We start from the raw sequence: 15,162 nt of genomic DNA on the forward strand, positions 1-15,162 counted from the left end.
ACAAGTTACCAATTTTCGGAAAAATAATGCGTAGAGGATTATCTTTGAAAGTTTTACAAACATTAAGAATTGAATCTCTAGAACATTAGCAATTGTTTGTAAATCTATACTTTCAAATTCAACTAGATACAACATAGAAAGTTTTTCATCCATGAAAATATATACCGAGTTTTGCCCACCATCACCCACCAACCCAAGCCCGCCTACAACCCTACCAGCCCAATCTGAGCGAAAACCAAAAGATGAAAAAAACAGTGGCTAACAATTGATGGTTTTTCAACTGAACATGAGTAAGAGAATACATGGGAGTATCAATAACAATGCTCAAGAAGTTAAGAGGGGCCATCAAGGTTTTTTACTATCAGAGACAATGGCATTGAAAGCAAGGATATGCGGTGATGTGTCAAAACTTCCAGCTCTTCGAGATTGCTCCGTCCCTAATTGACTCAAAGAAGCTTGCAGTTCTGAGCCCAAATTATTATAATCAGATTCAGCAGATTCATGAGAAAACCCATCGCTACCTCTCCTTTTGAGATCCTCAATCCCATAATAATCACGTCGTTGAGAAAGTTTCAGAATATCGTCGCCAATTTCCAGATCATCTTCCACTTTTGTTCGCCTGTCTTCACCAAATTCTTCAGCCACCTCAGGCATTGATCTCATGGGTATCCTTGGTGCCTCTTCTTGTATATATGCACGGAACTTGTTCTTTGAAGGCTGAATTTTTGAGCAGAACACTTCGAAGAAATTGGATATGCAACCACGGTCAAAAGCATTTCGCCTGTTGTCTGCTCTGTATCTGAAGTTTTCATATGTGGTCTGGGGAAAACGATGCAATTATGAAGTAGCTAAAAGCTAATTACCAAAATAAAACACAGACAAATCAATAATACCATGATACTTCTAATTTTATTCCTTTGGGTGGGAAAAGGGGGAGGGTGTCACATATGGTGCCAAATCTACAGCTTCGAAGACAAGGATTGCAGAAACAATCAATAACAGATCCCACGTATGAACAATGCCTGTTTCCTGATGTAGAAATCTAGCTTATAAAAAAAAAAAAAAAAAAAAAAAAAAAAAAAAAAAAAAAAAAAAAAAAAAAAAACTCATAATAGGAAACCAGTCTAAATGAAAGCACATCATACAAACAAGATCAGCCACTCAGAAGCCAGACTTCATACAGTTGGTACTTGAAAACCTATCACTGTCTAGCCAGAAAGGCAACGCCAAAAAAATTACATAAACCATGAAACAAGCGAATTGGAAAAGAGACGTGCAATAAAGAAAAAAAATGTAAAGAGGGATGTGAGATTTACCTGGTTCGTGCTTATCAGGTACAAATGGAAGCCGGTGAGACCCCCAACAAACCACAATGCAACAAAGCAGTAGGACATTAGCACAACTGAGGCTGGTGATTCTTTTATGGCCTTCCATACATTGTGATGCTCATCCACAAGAAATTTGATGTACAAAGCTGACAGTGTAAATACGAAGATGCAAAGAAGGGTTGCAGAAGATATGAACATAAAGAAGAAACGGTAGTTGCGCTGCAAAAATCAAGAAATACAGTGTCAAACAAAGCATCAAACATGTTATTAGAGGACAATAGAAAGAACATGGTCCCATTTTAAACAAACAAAGTAAATGCAATGAACTACTTGATGCATGATTTTCATAGGAAAAAGATTCCTAGGTCTTAGAAACAGCTCAAAATCAACCATCAAGAGTAGTTTACATGTGAATTGGGCAACAGTGTGTATATCTATATTCCCTAGTTTGCATCTTATAACCTTTCTTCGAGCATTTAAGGACAAAAATTAGCAACATAAATGTTAAACAATAACCTCCAGAGAGCTCTACACCAGATGCTCATATAGCACATCACGAAAAAAAAAAAAAAATTATCCAACTTCAACTCTATAAAGGGAAAAGAGAGGAGAGGAAGAAACTAGAGAGAGAGAGAGAGAGAGAGAGAGAGAGGTAGGGGGGATGAGAGTGAGGATAGAAGATATGGGAAAACGAAAAGGCAAGCAACAGTAGTGAACTAAGCAATTAAAAAATGGAAAATACAAATAAGACAAAATACGATTCCCACCCCCACCCACCACCCCCCCCCCCCCCAAAAAAAAAAAAAAAAAAAAAAAAAAAAAAAAAAAAAAAAAAGAGGTTCAATGAAAGGTCAATCCTGTCTCATTCATCAAAATAAGACAAAGCAGCAAATTGGCTAGACACCATACCAGGACATAACATCAACTTGGAGCCTTTCTCAAGGCTTTGACCTATGGGATAGTTTTTGAAGTTGGATGGATGCATCAACCAGCTCGGAGAATCTTTACTTTCGAATCATAACAGAAAACGCGACATTGCAGCTATACTTGAAGAAACTTGTGCAATGACCTTAACCATTTCAATTCTTCTAAAAAACTAGCATTTTCGATTTTATATATATATATATATATATATATATATATATATATATATATATATATATATATATATATATATATATATATATATATATATATATATATATATAATCATGGGAATTTGTTTTCATACCCAACTACACTACATCAGGTACTTTTAAGCAGTTTCATGGAAATTCAAGTATTACCAACAATAGCAAAGGGAGATTCATGTGTGAAAAACTTTATAACAACCATGAATCTTGAAAAAAGACGGATTACTGAGATTTTTCGCTGCATACCATTCCAATGCATTGCCCAACCCAAGGGCAATGGTGATCAAATTTCTCCACACAATTGTTGCATATTGAGCAATGAGAACAACGGGGTGGACGATATAGCATGCATGTTTCACAGTATTTCACCTTGACAGGAACACCGTTAACAAGGACTTCTTTGGTGCGAGGGAATTGCAGACTTGGTGTTGGCCTGCCGCCAGCCACTGAAGACTCATTGCAAAACTCTTCCTCTGGTGGATGTAAATTGCGAGGAATGATGCCTGGATCACGGGCTGAAGTAAATAAAAGAAGTACCAATACCTGTCATAATCAGCAGGGTAATAAAATCAACCAAAAATGCCACATTGCCAAAGGCACCCAAAAAAAAGAAAAAAAAAAAAAAAAGACTTCTATAACATTTGCAGCACTGACACAGAAACTTATAGATATAGAAATGGAAACAGAAACAAAACTGAAACCAGAAATGGTGAAATATTAACTCTCAACTCCACCACCCACACCCCCAAATCGACATGCTCTCTATCTCTGTTAATGCTGAATTAGTTCAACCACAAACAAAAGAATCTTACCACTGAAGTGGCTCTCTGAAATGATCAAAAGCCTCAGGTTCTCTACCAGTCACCTTTTAATTGATTACTCAGATTTCAGATCTACCACCTTTCTCTTATTGTAAACACTAAAACACTATATTGAGAACAAAAGGGAATGATTCCCGGACCCTCAGAGAAACGTGAGCAACCAGGGTCTTTCAAAGCTATCAAGTAAGCGTTTATTTTATTACTTTAATTTTTATTTTTTTTCATACTTAGGGATAAAAGTGCAATGTTCATTAACCTATATAATGCTTCAGGCACATTTCAAACCCATTATCCATCATTTTGTAACACCTGGACTCTTCCAAACTTCAGAGTCTAAGCATGCAGAGGGATATATATATATATATATATATATATATATATATATATATATATATATATATATATATATATATATATATATATATATATATATTCCAGATGAAAATATGAGCAGCAGGGAAGTGAAAGAGAAGAGCATGGTGTAAGTGAGTGTGCATGTGTGCATGCCAGAGCCTGTACCTGTGTCTGTGTCACAAACCAGTAAAGTCTATAGCCGAGTACCAAATCCAGGCAGATAGTTTAAAAGTCAGCCGAATAATGCTCAATTCAAACTGAAAATATGAGGACTCCTCCATGATAGATAGAGAATTCATTTAGACATGTTTTGCATCAAATAGTGATCATTTAAGCCTGAAAACATGTGCAGACCCCTACATTCTCAGACCCTCAAGGTACATTTGAATCATTGATTCAGCAAATGTTTCATCTCACTCAAACAAACTAGATAAATTAAGTGATTGGAATACAATCTAAAGCTTAAAATAACATAAATAAAAGTTTAGATGACTAACATAGATGGTAAAGATGATAGCTACCACCAGAATTGCATATCCAGCATTATACGTAGAGAACTTATGGAGAAGATGTCTTGCTACAAAGGTGCAAAAGATAACTGCAGGCACAAGTATAAGCAATACAGACACTGTAAGCGACCTAGCATCTGGTCCAAATATCAGCCTCCCACTGCATAAAAAAATCTGCAACAGACAAGAATACCCAACAATGCAGGGAAATAAAATGAAAGTTAGAGGGTCAACAAAGTAAAATAATTGGGTAGAAAAAATCCACTAGGTGAAGTAAGTATTGCATAAGATAGAATTCCAAAACATCAGGTGACAAGACATCCAGGAGTTCTACAAGATCCAATCTTAAAAAGAAACATGCAACACAGAGGACGGCATACATCTCCATAAGGGTAGTTACAAGAAAGACAGATACGTCAAAACAAGATGAATAAGCTATAATTTCATAAAAGAAGGCATATATGCTTGGAGTTTGAGTTCAAAAAAAAAAACTTAGAAGGGTTTTAGCAAGTTTATTTCAAATGGAGACAAATGATTTAATAATTTGTGGATTAAAAAAACTAAATATCATCCTATTAAAATGCTTGTGTTTTCATATATCATGAGTTGGCAAATGACTATTGCCTTTTAGATCTAAAGCCCAAAGAAAAACAACATTTCAATAGAAAAGGGGTAAAGCTACCTATATTTGACCTCACTTACCCTGAGTTCCAGAGTTTTTGATAATGCTGATGTTGTATATGTAAATATGTTTAAGGGAATTACTCAAACTTGGGTCTAACAGAACGTTAAAGCATACCAATCATACATATTTACGATACTATGAAACATCGTATACCTTAAGCTCTAGCACTAAAGTCTAGCCTACATCAGCAATTTGGCCACCTAGTTCTTTTAATTAATGGGATGATAGGAGGCATATTCCTTTGAGCAAGACCACTATATGGTACAAACTGCGGCCCCATATGGCACAATCACAATGGTGGTAGTTGAAACATTTGGTAGCCGAGTACCAAATCCAAGCAAATAGTTTAAAAGTCTGATACTTGAATTAATAATTATAGTATAATATAGATATGGATCCAACTATTTAAATCTAAGGTATCCTTGTCTCTATTTAGCTATTCCTTGTACTATGTCTTAGTTCTACTCACAAATTGAAACTTTTCCCTCCTGTAAGCTCTCTAAATTAACAGCTTATACTTGGTTGCCTATCAAGTATCAAGTAATTGTCTAGATTGCCTATCAAGTATCAAGTTCAACTCTGACTAATATACATAGTTGATGAACCCGCAATTTGCTTCCTCATCTGAACTTTGGATGGGATGAATTAAAAGCGAGAGCTGGTTTTGATGGTGTTCTTGGGTACCTTTCCAAAATTATTTATAATGGATAATTGGCTTGTAGCAGACAAAAGCTACATACTCAGTTACTCACATGGTAATACACCAACATGGCAAGTCATGCTAATGAAAACCTTCTATACAGAAAAAAGGAAAGTGACATGTGATGAATTCCTGTAATAGGGGAAATTAGTTAGTTACAATCTGTAATTAGTGCGCCAGGTTGTTAGAGATATTTTTAGATATTTCTAAGTCTTTTACAGGATATAAATACCTGTTATCATTGTAAAAAAATTCATTCATTCTGGGAAATAAAATCCTCTTTCTTCTTCCTTAGTTTTCTCTCTGCAAAACCTTGTACTCTTCTGTTATCATTGTAAAAAAATTCATTCATTCTGGGAAATAAAATCTTCTTTCTTCTTCCTTAGTTTTCTCTCTGCAAAACCTTGTACTCTTCTCAGCTAATCAATGGAGTTTCTTCATTGAATTCACTAACTACTTAGTGAATTAGAGTGAGACTCCAGTTTACATCTCATGTACTGTTACATTGGTATCAGAGCCAGACCATTTCAAGAGTTCCAATCTCTTGAAAATACCCGATTCCATTGAAAATTGAGCTGAAATTCAATTTTTCTTTTGAAGTTTTGATTCTTGAAATTGAATTCTGGCGCCAAATACTGTCAAAAGAATGGTGTCGGTCGAGCAACAAGTTAAGGAGCTTGAATTACGAATGGGTGAGCAGCAGAAAAATAGCTCAATTTTTCAAGAACGGGTGTTGAAGATGATGCAAGATTTGAGTGCGAAATTGGATGAAGTTGGTCGGAAATCGCCTCAAACAACTCCAGTTTCATCTCCAAAATCTCCTGAGTCAGGGTTCAATCCAACCAGAACTCTTGGGTATGTTCCTAAACTTGAGTTCCCTAAATTTGATGGAACAAATTGTAGAATGTGGGTTAAGAAATGCAACAAGTACTTTAAATTGTGCAAGATTAGTGATGAACAGAAAGTAGATCTTGCTAGTTTGAATATGATTGACAAGGCTGAAGTATGGGTAACTAGTTATTTGGCTGCGAGGAGTAATGTTGATTGGACTGAATTTGTAATTGACTTCTGCTAGATTTAAAGATTCTGATAATGCTGTAGAAAATGTTAATAAATTGCAGCAAGTGGGTACAATTGAATCTTATGTTGATGACTTTGAGGAATTGAAATCTTTGATGTTGCAACAAAACCATGGGTTAACTGATTCATACTTCCTTGCAAGCTTTATTGGGGGTTTGAAACCTACAGTTAAGCCCTTTGCTAAGGCTTTTTAGCCTAATACTCTGGCAGAAGCTGTTGAGTTTGCTAGATTACAGGAAGAAAGCTTAGAAGCAGCTAAGAATATGGGTAAATCCTATACTTCTTATGGTGTTAAGACTTCCTTACCTGCTTCTTCCAACTCAAAACCCAGCACTGTAAATTCCAGAGCCATGGTTCCTTACCAGCCTAGTAAAATTTCTCAAAAGCCCCATACCACCCTTACTGCAGCAAAGAGAAGGGAAAAACAACTCAAGGGGTTGTGCTACTTTTGTGATCAACCTTATGAGAGGAATCATAAATGCCCACATAAACAAACCCAACTGTTTCTAGTTGAAATACCTGGAGAAGATGAAAGTGATGGGGAGGATATGGCATAAGTTGATCATACCTTAGGTAATGATCTGGAGAATGTGGAACCTCATATCGAAGTAGCAAAGCGGTTGGGGTTACAGAGAGTATTTCTCCTCAGGCTGTCACTGTTGTAGATGGGAATCATTTGGCATGTCAGAGTGTGTGTAAGGATTTTGTTTGGTCACTACAGCATACAGAATTCAAATCTGATATGCTTCTTATTCCTTTAGGAAGCTGTGATATGGTTCTTGGAGTGCAGTGGCTTGGTACACTTGGGATTGTAAGTCGGAATTTCAAGAAGCTGGTTATGGAATTTGATTATCATGGTGAACATCATGTCTTACAGGGTGAGAAACCTAAAAGACCTGTTGTTGCTATGAGTCAGAAGTCTGAGAAGTTGTTCAGTCAAGCGCAGCTATATTTCCTAACACTTCTAGCATTTAAAGACCTGTTGTTGCTATGAGTCAGAAGTCTGAGAAGTTGTTCAGTCAACCAGTGCAACTATATTTCCTACAGCTAGCATCAGAACTAGACACTTCTAGCATTTTTTGCTGTAATGCTGAAGTTTCTGATGTTCCTGCTACTGTGGCTAGCTAACCTTTTGCAAGAATACAAAGACATTTTTGAAGAACCTAAATCTCTTCCACCTAGCAGGGGTGTTTTTTATCATAGAATTCCCGTGGAATTTGGAGCAAATCCAGTGAGTATCAGGCCTTACAGGTATCCTTTGGCTCAAAGGGATATCATTGAAAAGCTTGTTCAGAATAATTCAAGAATAATTCAAGATAGCTGCAGCCCTTTTGCTTCTCCAGTTGTTTTGGAGGGGAAAAAAGATGGAACTTGGAGGTTATGTGTGGATTATAGGTCGCTTAATAAGAAGACAGTGAAGGACAAGTTTCCTGAAGTAGATGAGCTTATTGATGAGTAAGCAAGCTCTTGGGTGTTTAGTAAGATTGACTTAAGGGCCGGTTATCATCAATTGAGGTTTAATGATTGTGATGTGTTCAAGACTGCATTTAAAACCCATAATGGTCATTATGAGTTTTTAGTAATGCCATTTGGGCTTACTAATGCTCCAGCTTCCATTCAAGGTTGGATGAATCACATCTTCAGGCCACTTCTCATAAAGTGTGTACTGGTCTTTTTTGATGACATATTGATCTATAGCAAGTCTTTCCAAGAGCACTTGGTTCACCTTAAAGTTGTTTTTGATTTGATGAAGCAGCATACCTTATATGCAAAGATGAGTAAATGTTGTTTTGCTATTGATAAGGTTGAATATTTGGGTCATTTTATCTCTGAATGAGGGTGGAAACTGATCCTAGGAAGATTGAAGCTGTTAGAAATTGGCCAATCCCTAAGAATGTTAAGAAATTGAGAAGTTTTCTGGGGTTGGCAGGATATTATAGAAAGTTTGTTAGAGGTTATGGCTATATTAGCAAACCTTTAACTCAATTATTAAAGAAGGGAGAGTTCAATTGGGGTGATACACAGCAGCAAGCTTTTGAAGAATTGAAGACAGCTTGGAGTTTAGCTCCAGTTTTAGCTCATTTTTCAAAACCATTTGAGGTTGAAACTGATGCTTCAAATAAAGGTATTGGAGCAATTTTGATGCAAGCTGGTCATCCCTTAGCATTTTTCATCAAGGCATTGGGTCCAAGATGGCAAAAATTGTCTGTCTATGAAAAAGAACTACTGGTTGTAGTCACTGCTATTCAGAAATGGGAGCAGTATTTAACGGGGCAGCATTTTATCATTAGAATTGATCACAAAAATCTCAAGTGGCTTTTGCAACAGAAAATTTCAACCCCATTTCAACAATTATGGCTGTCTAAACTTACGGGATTCAGTTATGAGATTGTGTACAGGAAAGATGCCTTATCAAGGGTATCTGGTGCAGAATTGTTGTGTATGGCATTGACAGTACTTGATTCAAATTTGGCACAAAAACTAAAGGACAGCTATGAGCTGAACATTGCTGCTTTGTTTCAGTCACTTTCTCAAGGCAATGCAACTCCTCACTATGCTATTCAAGATGGGTTGTTGAGAAGAAAAGGGAAGCTGGTGGTGGGACCAGATGATGAGCTGAAAGTAGCAATCCTTCAATGGTTACACATCTCTAGACAGGGTGGACATTAAGGTAGAGATGCTACTTTGGTGCAAGTTAAAGGGTTATTCTATTGGAAGGGAATGACTACCTTTGTAACTCACTTTGTGACAAATTGTTTAGTCTGTCATGCTGCTAGTCCTGGTCTATTGCAACTGCCATTTCTTTGGGTTGATATTTCCATGGACTTTATTGGAGGGTTACCTGTCTCTTTTGGGAAAAATGTCATCTTTGTTGTGGTTGACAAATTCAGCAAGTATGCCCATTTTATGGCTTTATCTCACCCATATACAGCATTGGAAGTAGCCCACGTTTATCTTGATGGTGTGTTCATGTTACATGGTTGGCCTAGATCTATAGTCAGTGAAAGGGATGCAGTATTTTTAAGCAACTTCTGGAAAGCTTTGTTTAAATTACAGGGCACTGAGTTGCTATAATCTTCAGCTTACCACGACAGATGGTCAGCCGAAAGAGTAAATAAGTGTTTAGAGACCTATATGAGGTGCATGTCCAGTGAATGTCCTAAGAATTGGAGTAAATGGCTACCATTAGCTGAATGGTGGTACAATACAACTTTTCACACTTCTTAGACTACCTTATATAAGATTGTGTACAATTAACCACCACCTCTGCACTTGCCATATCTGTTGATAGGTCCTTCCAGAAAAGGGAAGAAATGTTGCAAAGAGTGAAATTTCATTTGAGAAGGGCTCAGGACAGGATTCTCAAGCTTCTCAAGCTGATAAGAAGAGAAGTGACAGAGAATTTGTTGTAGGAAATTGGGTTTGGCTGAAACTGCAAGCCTATAAACAGAAGACTCTTAGGCATGGATCACATGAAAAGCTGTCCTCGAAGTTCTATGGCCCATTTCAGATTGCTAAAACTATTGGGAAGGTGGCTTATAAGCTGAAGTTACCTCAGGATGCTCAAATACATCCAGTTTTTCATGTTTCTCAATTAAAGAAGTTTAAAGGAGTGATCCCTGCACTTGCTCACATTCCTTCATGGTTGCATGGTATGAATGAAGAAGAAGAATGGGAACCTGAGACTATTCTAGAAAGAAGAACTGTTAAGCATCATAATCGAGCTGCTGTCCTATCTGGTCAAATGGAAGAATTGTCCTGCTTAAGAGTCAACTTGGGAATTTGCTGAAATTTTTGAGGCCATATTTCCTGACTTTGTAGTTCAAACATGGGGCAAGTTTGTTTTCAACAGGGGTGCATTGTAATAGGGGGAATTAGTTAGTTACAATCTGTAATTAGTACGCCAGGTTGTTAGAGATATTTTTAGATATTTCTAAGTCACCTGTTATCATTGTAAGAAAATTCATTCATTCTGGGAAATAAAATCCTGTTTCTTCTTCCTTAGTTTTCTCTCTGCAAAACCTTGTACTCTTCTCAGCTCATCAATGGAGTTTCTTCATTGAATTCGCTAACTACTTAGTGAATTAGAGTGAGATTCCAGTTCACATCTCGTGTACTGTTACAATTCCCACATCCAATGTCCTTTACTCATTTGAATGTTATAATTGTTGAGTTTATTTCTTACCACACTTGTCTTGATATGCACAATACAATAAAGGAAATAAATCAGCAGATAGCAATCACACAATAAGCAAATCATATGAACAAGGGGTGTGATTGTAGCTGTAAACATTGAACCCTATTTCAACAGTTAGACTTAGACAGTACGAACTAAAGCCAGAAAAGGTGGTACAGGGGGATGATCAATTTATCCAGTAACAAGGAGAAATCCATGTCTACTTTTAAAATGACAACTTTGTGTAAAAGTCATTGTTACACAAAATCCCTCGGAAATCATCAGCAACATTTCCATTCAGTGTTATAGCTACCCCATCATCACTTCAAAATCCACTCAGATCCCACCCAAAGCCAATATCTACCCAAAATTCCCCTTATAAAAATAATTATTTGACAATTATAGGGGTTCCTCCCAATCGCTGCACCCTAAGACTACCCAGTTCATAATCACCCATCAAAAAGGGTAAATTAAGTCAAACCCAGATCAAATTACACGAAATTATACACACCCAGATCAAATTTACACGTAAATTGTGGTCAAAAGCAGAGATCAAAAGGTTCCAATTGACGCCAGCTCATCAAAATCCAGTAACCCAAGTTACAAAATCAGTAGATAAGATTACAAATTAAGGAATACCCAGATAAATTATCATCAAATTAAGACAACCCATCAACAATTAAGGCAAAATTAAGCAAGAATTTTCAAAATAACAATTAAAAAACAGAGAAAAAACAATCTTACATTGCTTCCTTTCCAAGCTTGATAAACCCGCTTAGCCATCAGAAAAGAAGAAAATCAGTAAGAAATAGACCAATAGAGAATCGAAGATTCGTAACTTGTTGTTGGTGGTAGCTTCTGCTCATTCTTCAGAGTCTTGGAAGTCGTGAAAAGAGGAGAGAAAGGCGGTTTAAGGGTTCAAAAAAATATGCGCTGAAAATTATAGTAATTGATTGATTTGAGGACAGTAATGAGTTTGCTCTGTTGCCTTTGAGACTATCTGCTTTTTCCACTCTTTCCAATATTTATTTTTTAAATTTTTATTAATTTTTAAATTAGGGAATAACATTAATATAAAATCTATTGGAAAAAAAGGGGGAAGAATGTTTTTGGAGGATAAAAAATGGGATTATAATACTGTATGGGTGTAAAATTAACAAATAATGATGTTAATGAATTAATAATACAGTCTGTTATGATAGTTGTAAAGACGGTTTTGCCCTTTGGTTGTGTGCTTGTTTGGTGGGGTAACTATGGTGGAAAGATGATTTGAACAGAAGGCATTTTAGGAAAATAGTTTGTATTATCTGGTTTGCATTGAGTAGACAGTTGTCATTGAGGTTTGTGGAAATGTTTGCCCATGGCTATGGCCAATTGGCCATCAATGCTTGGGTTGAATATTTATTATATTCAAAATTAAAAAAAAATGATACTTGTAACAATAATTCCATTTTGAGTATGGCGAGCAAATTTCAGATCGGATGTTATTTACATTATCAAATATAGCAAGTATCACATTTACAATCATACTAGTTTTAAATTTGAGTTGAATGTTTTGTTACACCTTCTAAATGTTGTTGTTTCTCAATTTTCACACTTGCATAGTTGATTATACACACATAGTTATTGTATGTAACTATGTATACAAAGTTGAGATGTCAAAAAGTGATTTGACGTGAGAAATAAGTTGTAACCAATCACAGGGGATATATGATAAATTGGGCTTTCGAAACCACCCTCAACCAATCCAATGTTAACGCACATCTAATGAAACCTGCAAATTTAAAATTTGAATATGAGAAAACTCAACACTTGATCTAGATCCAATGACTTTAATTCGAACCAAGCCTACAAACAACTAGATAACAACCAAAATCTCAATTTGACCTAATAAAAATTGCAATTGATCCATGGAGGAAAAAAAAAAAAAAAACCACAAGTTGAAGTGGATGGGGATAATAGAGAGATTTGTATTATACACCTTTTAAAAAAATGTACTCGTGAATGTTACCGTGAAATCATGATTATTAATGTTAAGTTGAAATCTCGTTGAATCGTATGTTATAATAATTGAGCACTCAATTATACCCACCATGGATATATTTGGTTTTAATTTACGCAAGCAATGTTGTAACTTGTAATAATTAAACCTTAAATAGATTGTTAACAAAAAAAAATATTAAAATTAACCTATAACAATCAACTCATTCTTTATAAAATTGTAACACACTTATAGTATTAATCAACCTTGGGAACTACTGCGGGTCGTTTGGTTTGTTGAACTAAAATACATTAGTATGAAATCTTAACTAGGGAGGTATGCATACTAAATCCCATAATAGTTTGAAGTTGTCTGGGTTTATACGTTGAGAATTGTTTTTACTTTTAATCTAAGGAATGAAATGTGACTCTTAGGGAGTGGGTATGAGATTCTAAGGAGATGGGGTGGAATAAATGACCTAGCCAAACAATAGAATAAATGGAATGAATTTTAACTCCATTCAAATCAATTTCAAAGGATTCAGACACACAAACCCTAAAAGTGACATTTCAATAAATAATTTGTGCGGAGTATAACTTAATTCAAATCTCAAATAATCTTCACACAAGTTTCCTTAGGCAATGCATGAAACTTTATTCAACTTCAGCTTTCTTACAGAGTAATGAAATATTACTCCTTCTGTTTTTTTAAGTGTTACACTTATCAAATGCGACCTTGTTTTTTTTTTTTTTTTTTGTTTTTTTTTTTCATTCTATCTAGTAAAGAATTACATTTTAATATTATTTTTCTCTCCTCCCATACTTTCCACTCATACCCACTACTACATTTTTTTATTATTATTTCTTTCTTTTAATACATTACTTTTCAATAAACCTATAATTTTTAAAAAATCCAATTACCCCACTTAGCTCTTATTTTATTTAAGTTAATTAAATTACCTAAAATTATACATCGATGAAGATGTAACACTTAAAAAAAACACGGTGAGAGAATACCTACAAACAACCTTTTTTACGAAAAAGAAAAAAAGAAGAAAAAAAGAAGGAAAAAAAAAAGTGGGCCATGTAGACTGGTCTAATGATCCCCACAAGCCACAATCCTACATAAGCTAGTGAAGTTGGCCCAAAATCAGCAAACCTTTAAATAAAACTCCTACAACAAATCACAACCGTTAAAATCTCACACTCTCACAATCCTTAAAAACCCTATCACCTTCATCAATGACCTCTCTATTTAACGCCGTACTTCAACTCTCTATCTCTAATCACTCTTTCTCCGTTTCATCATTCTTCTTCCCTTAATTTTCAATTTTAAATTTGAATGGTATTGCTATATTTTTCTGTAAAAATTAAATTAATAAAGGTTGATGGTGATGAATCAAAAGGCTTGTTTCTCAAGACATTCGCAGTGGCCGCCTGAGAGTTTCCTCTTTCGCCGGGGTTGAGACTATTGCTGCTTTTCTCCTTCCTTGGATGTCTGAAACCTTTACTCTTTTTCTTTTTTAAAAAAATTATTTCATTATTTTATCTTTAACAGGAAATTATATTATTATGAATGAGGACTAAACGTCTGCCTCTTAAGCATTAAAAATTAAATAATTAATTTTATTTTATTTTTAAGAAATTGCTCAAGGGATGGAACGAAGTCCTCAAATTAAAAATCATCCGTCACTTTGTCAGCAGATTTCTCTCTTTTCTTGCTGATCATACAAGATGACACATTTTCTTTCGTTAAATCTTTTAAAGGAGTATTTTATTTTGTGTCTTTGAAAATTATTAATAGGTGCGTTATATACTAATGTGAGTTGGACTAGAAACCTGTGAATAATAAACGGAAGGCTAATAATGAATTACGGAGTTATACAAAAGTGAATTAAAATACTTCTTCGATGTCAAAAAAAAAAAATAATTCTTCCGTTTATAATGATTTTTAATACAAAGTACTATATTTATGAACCTTATTTTGATGATAAAAGGACTAATCAACATACTACTCACAATTTCTATTGCACCCTCGGAGTACATGCTCACGGTACTCCGGGATTAAAACAACAACGTTATTAAAAAAATAATAAAATAGATATGCATAAACGGGGAAAATGAGAGAGAAAGTGCGATAAAAATTAGGGATTATAAAACCCTAAATCACTAAATTGAGATGAGGAAAAAGAAAAAAAAAAATAGAGAGAAACTTAAAAAGCATATCTGAATGCCATTAATGATGGCGGATTGAAGAAGAAAATAAGTGCGAAGAAGACAATCAAACAAAAGCAACAAAAAATAATATTTAGTAAAAATAATTTCATTTCAGTAAAATTAACTTTAATTCAACAAAATAAGGCAGTTCAAAAAACTTAATTTCAGTTCAATAAAA

General features: G+C 35.0%; 1 protein-coding gene across 1 annotated transcript; it reads right to left on the bottom strand.

The window, feature by feature from the left end:
* Window positions 1-12: 12 nt before the first annotated feature.
* LOC110695218 (protein S-acyltransferase 8-like) lies at window positions 13-11,823 on the bottom strand. The gene is made up of 5 exons (XM_021872447.1): window positions 11,532-11,823; window positions 4,134-4,319; window positions 2,708-3,004; window positions 1,317-1,547; window positions 13-819 (listed from the first exon to the last, which is right to left on the bottom strand). Exons 1-5 carry the CDS (start codon window positions 11,568-11,570, stop codon window positions 346-348), a joined length of 1,227 nt encoding a protein of 408 aa, XP_021728139.1. The 5' UTR covers window positions 11,571-11,823; the 3' UTR covers window positions 13-345.
* Between the last annotated feature and the right edge of the window lie 3,339 nt (window positions 11,824-15,162).

Source organism: Chenopodium quinoa, unplaced genomic scaffold (assembly GCF_001683475.1).
Source record: "Chenopodium quinoa cultivar QQ74 unplaced genomic scaffold, ASM168347v1, whole genome shotgun sequence".
Taxonomy (NCBI): Eukaryota; Viridiplantae; Streptophyta; class Magnoliopsida; order Caryophyllales; family Amaranthaceae; genus Chenopodium; species Chenopodium quinoa.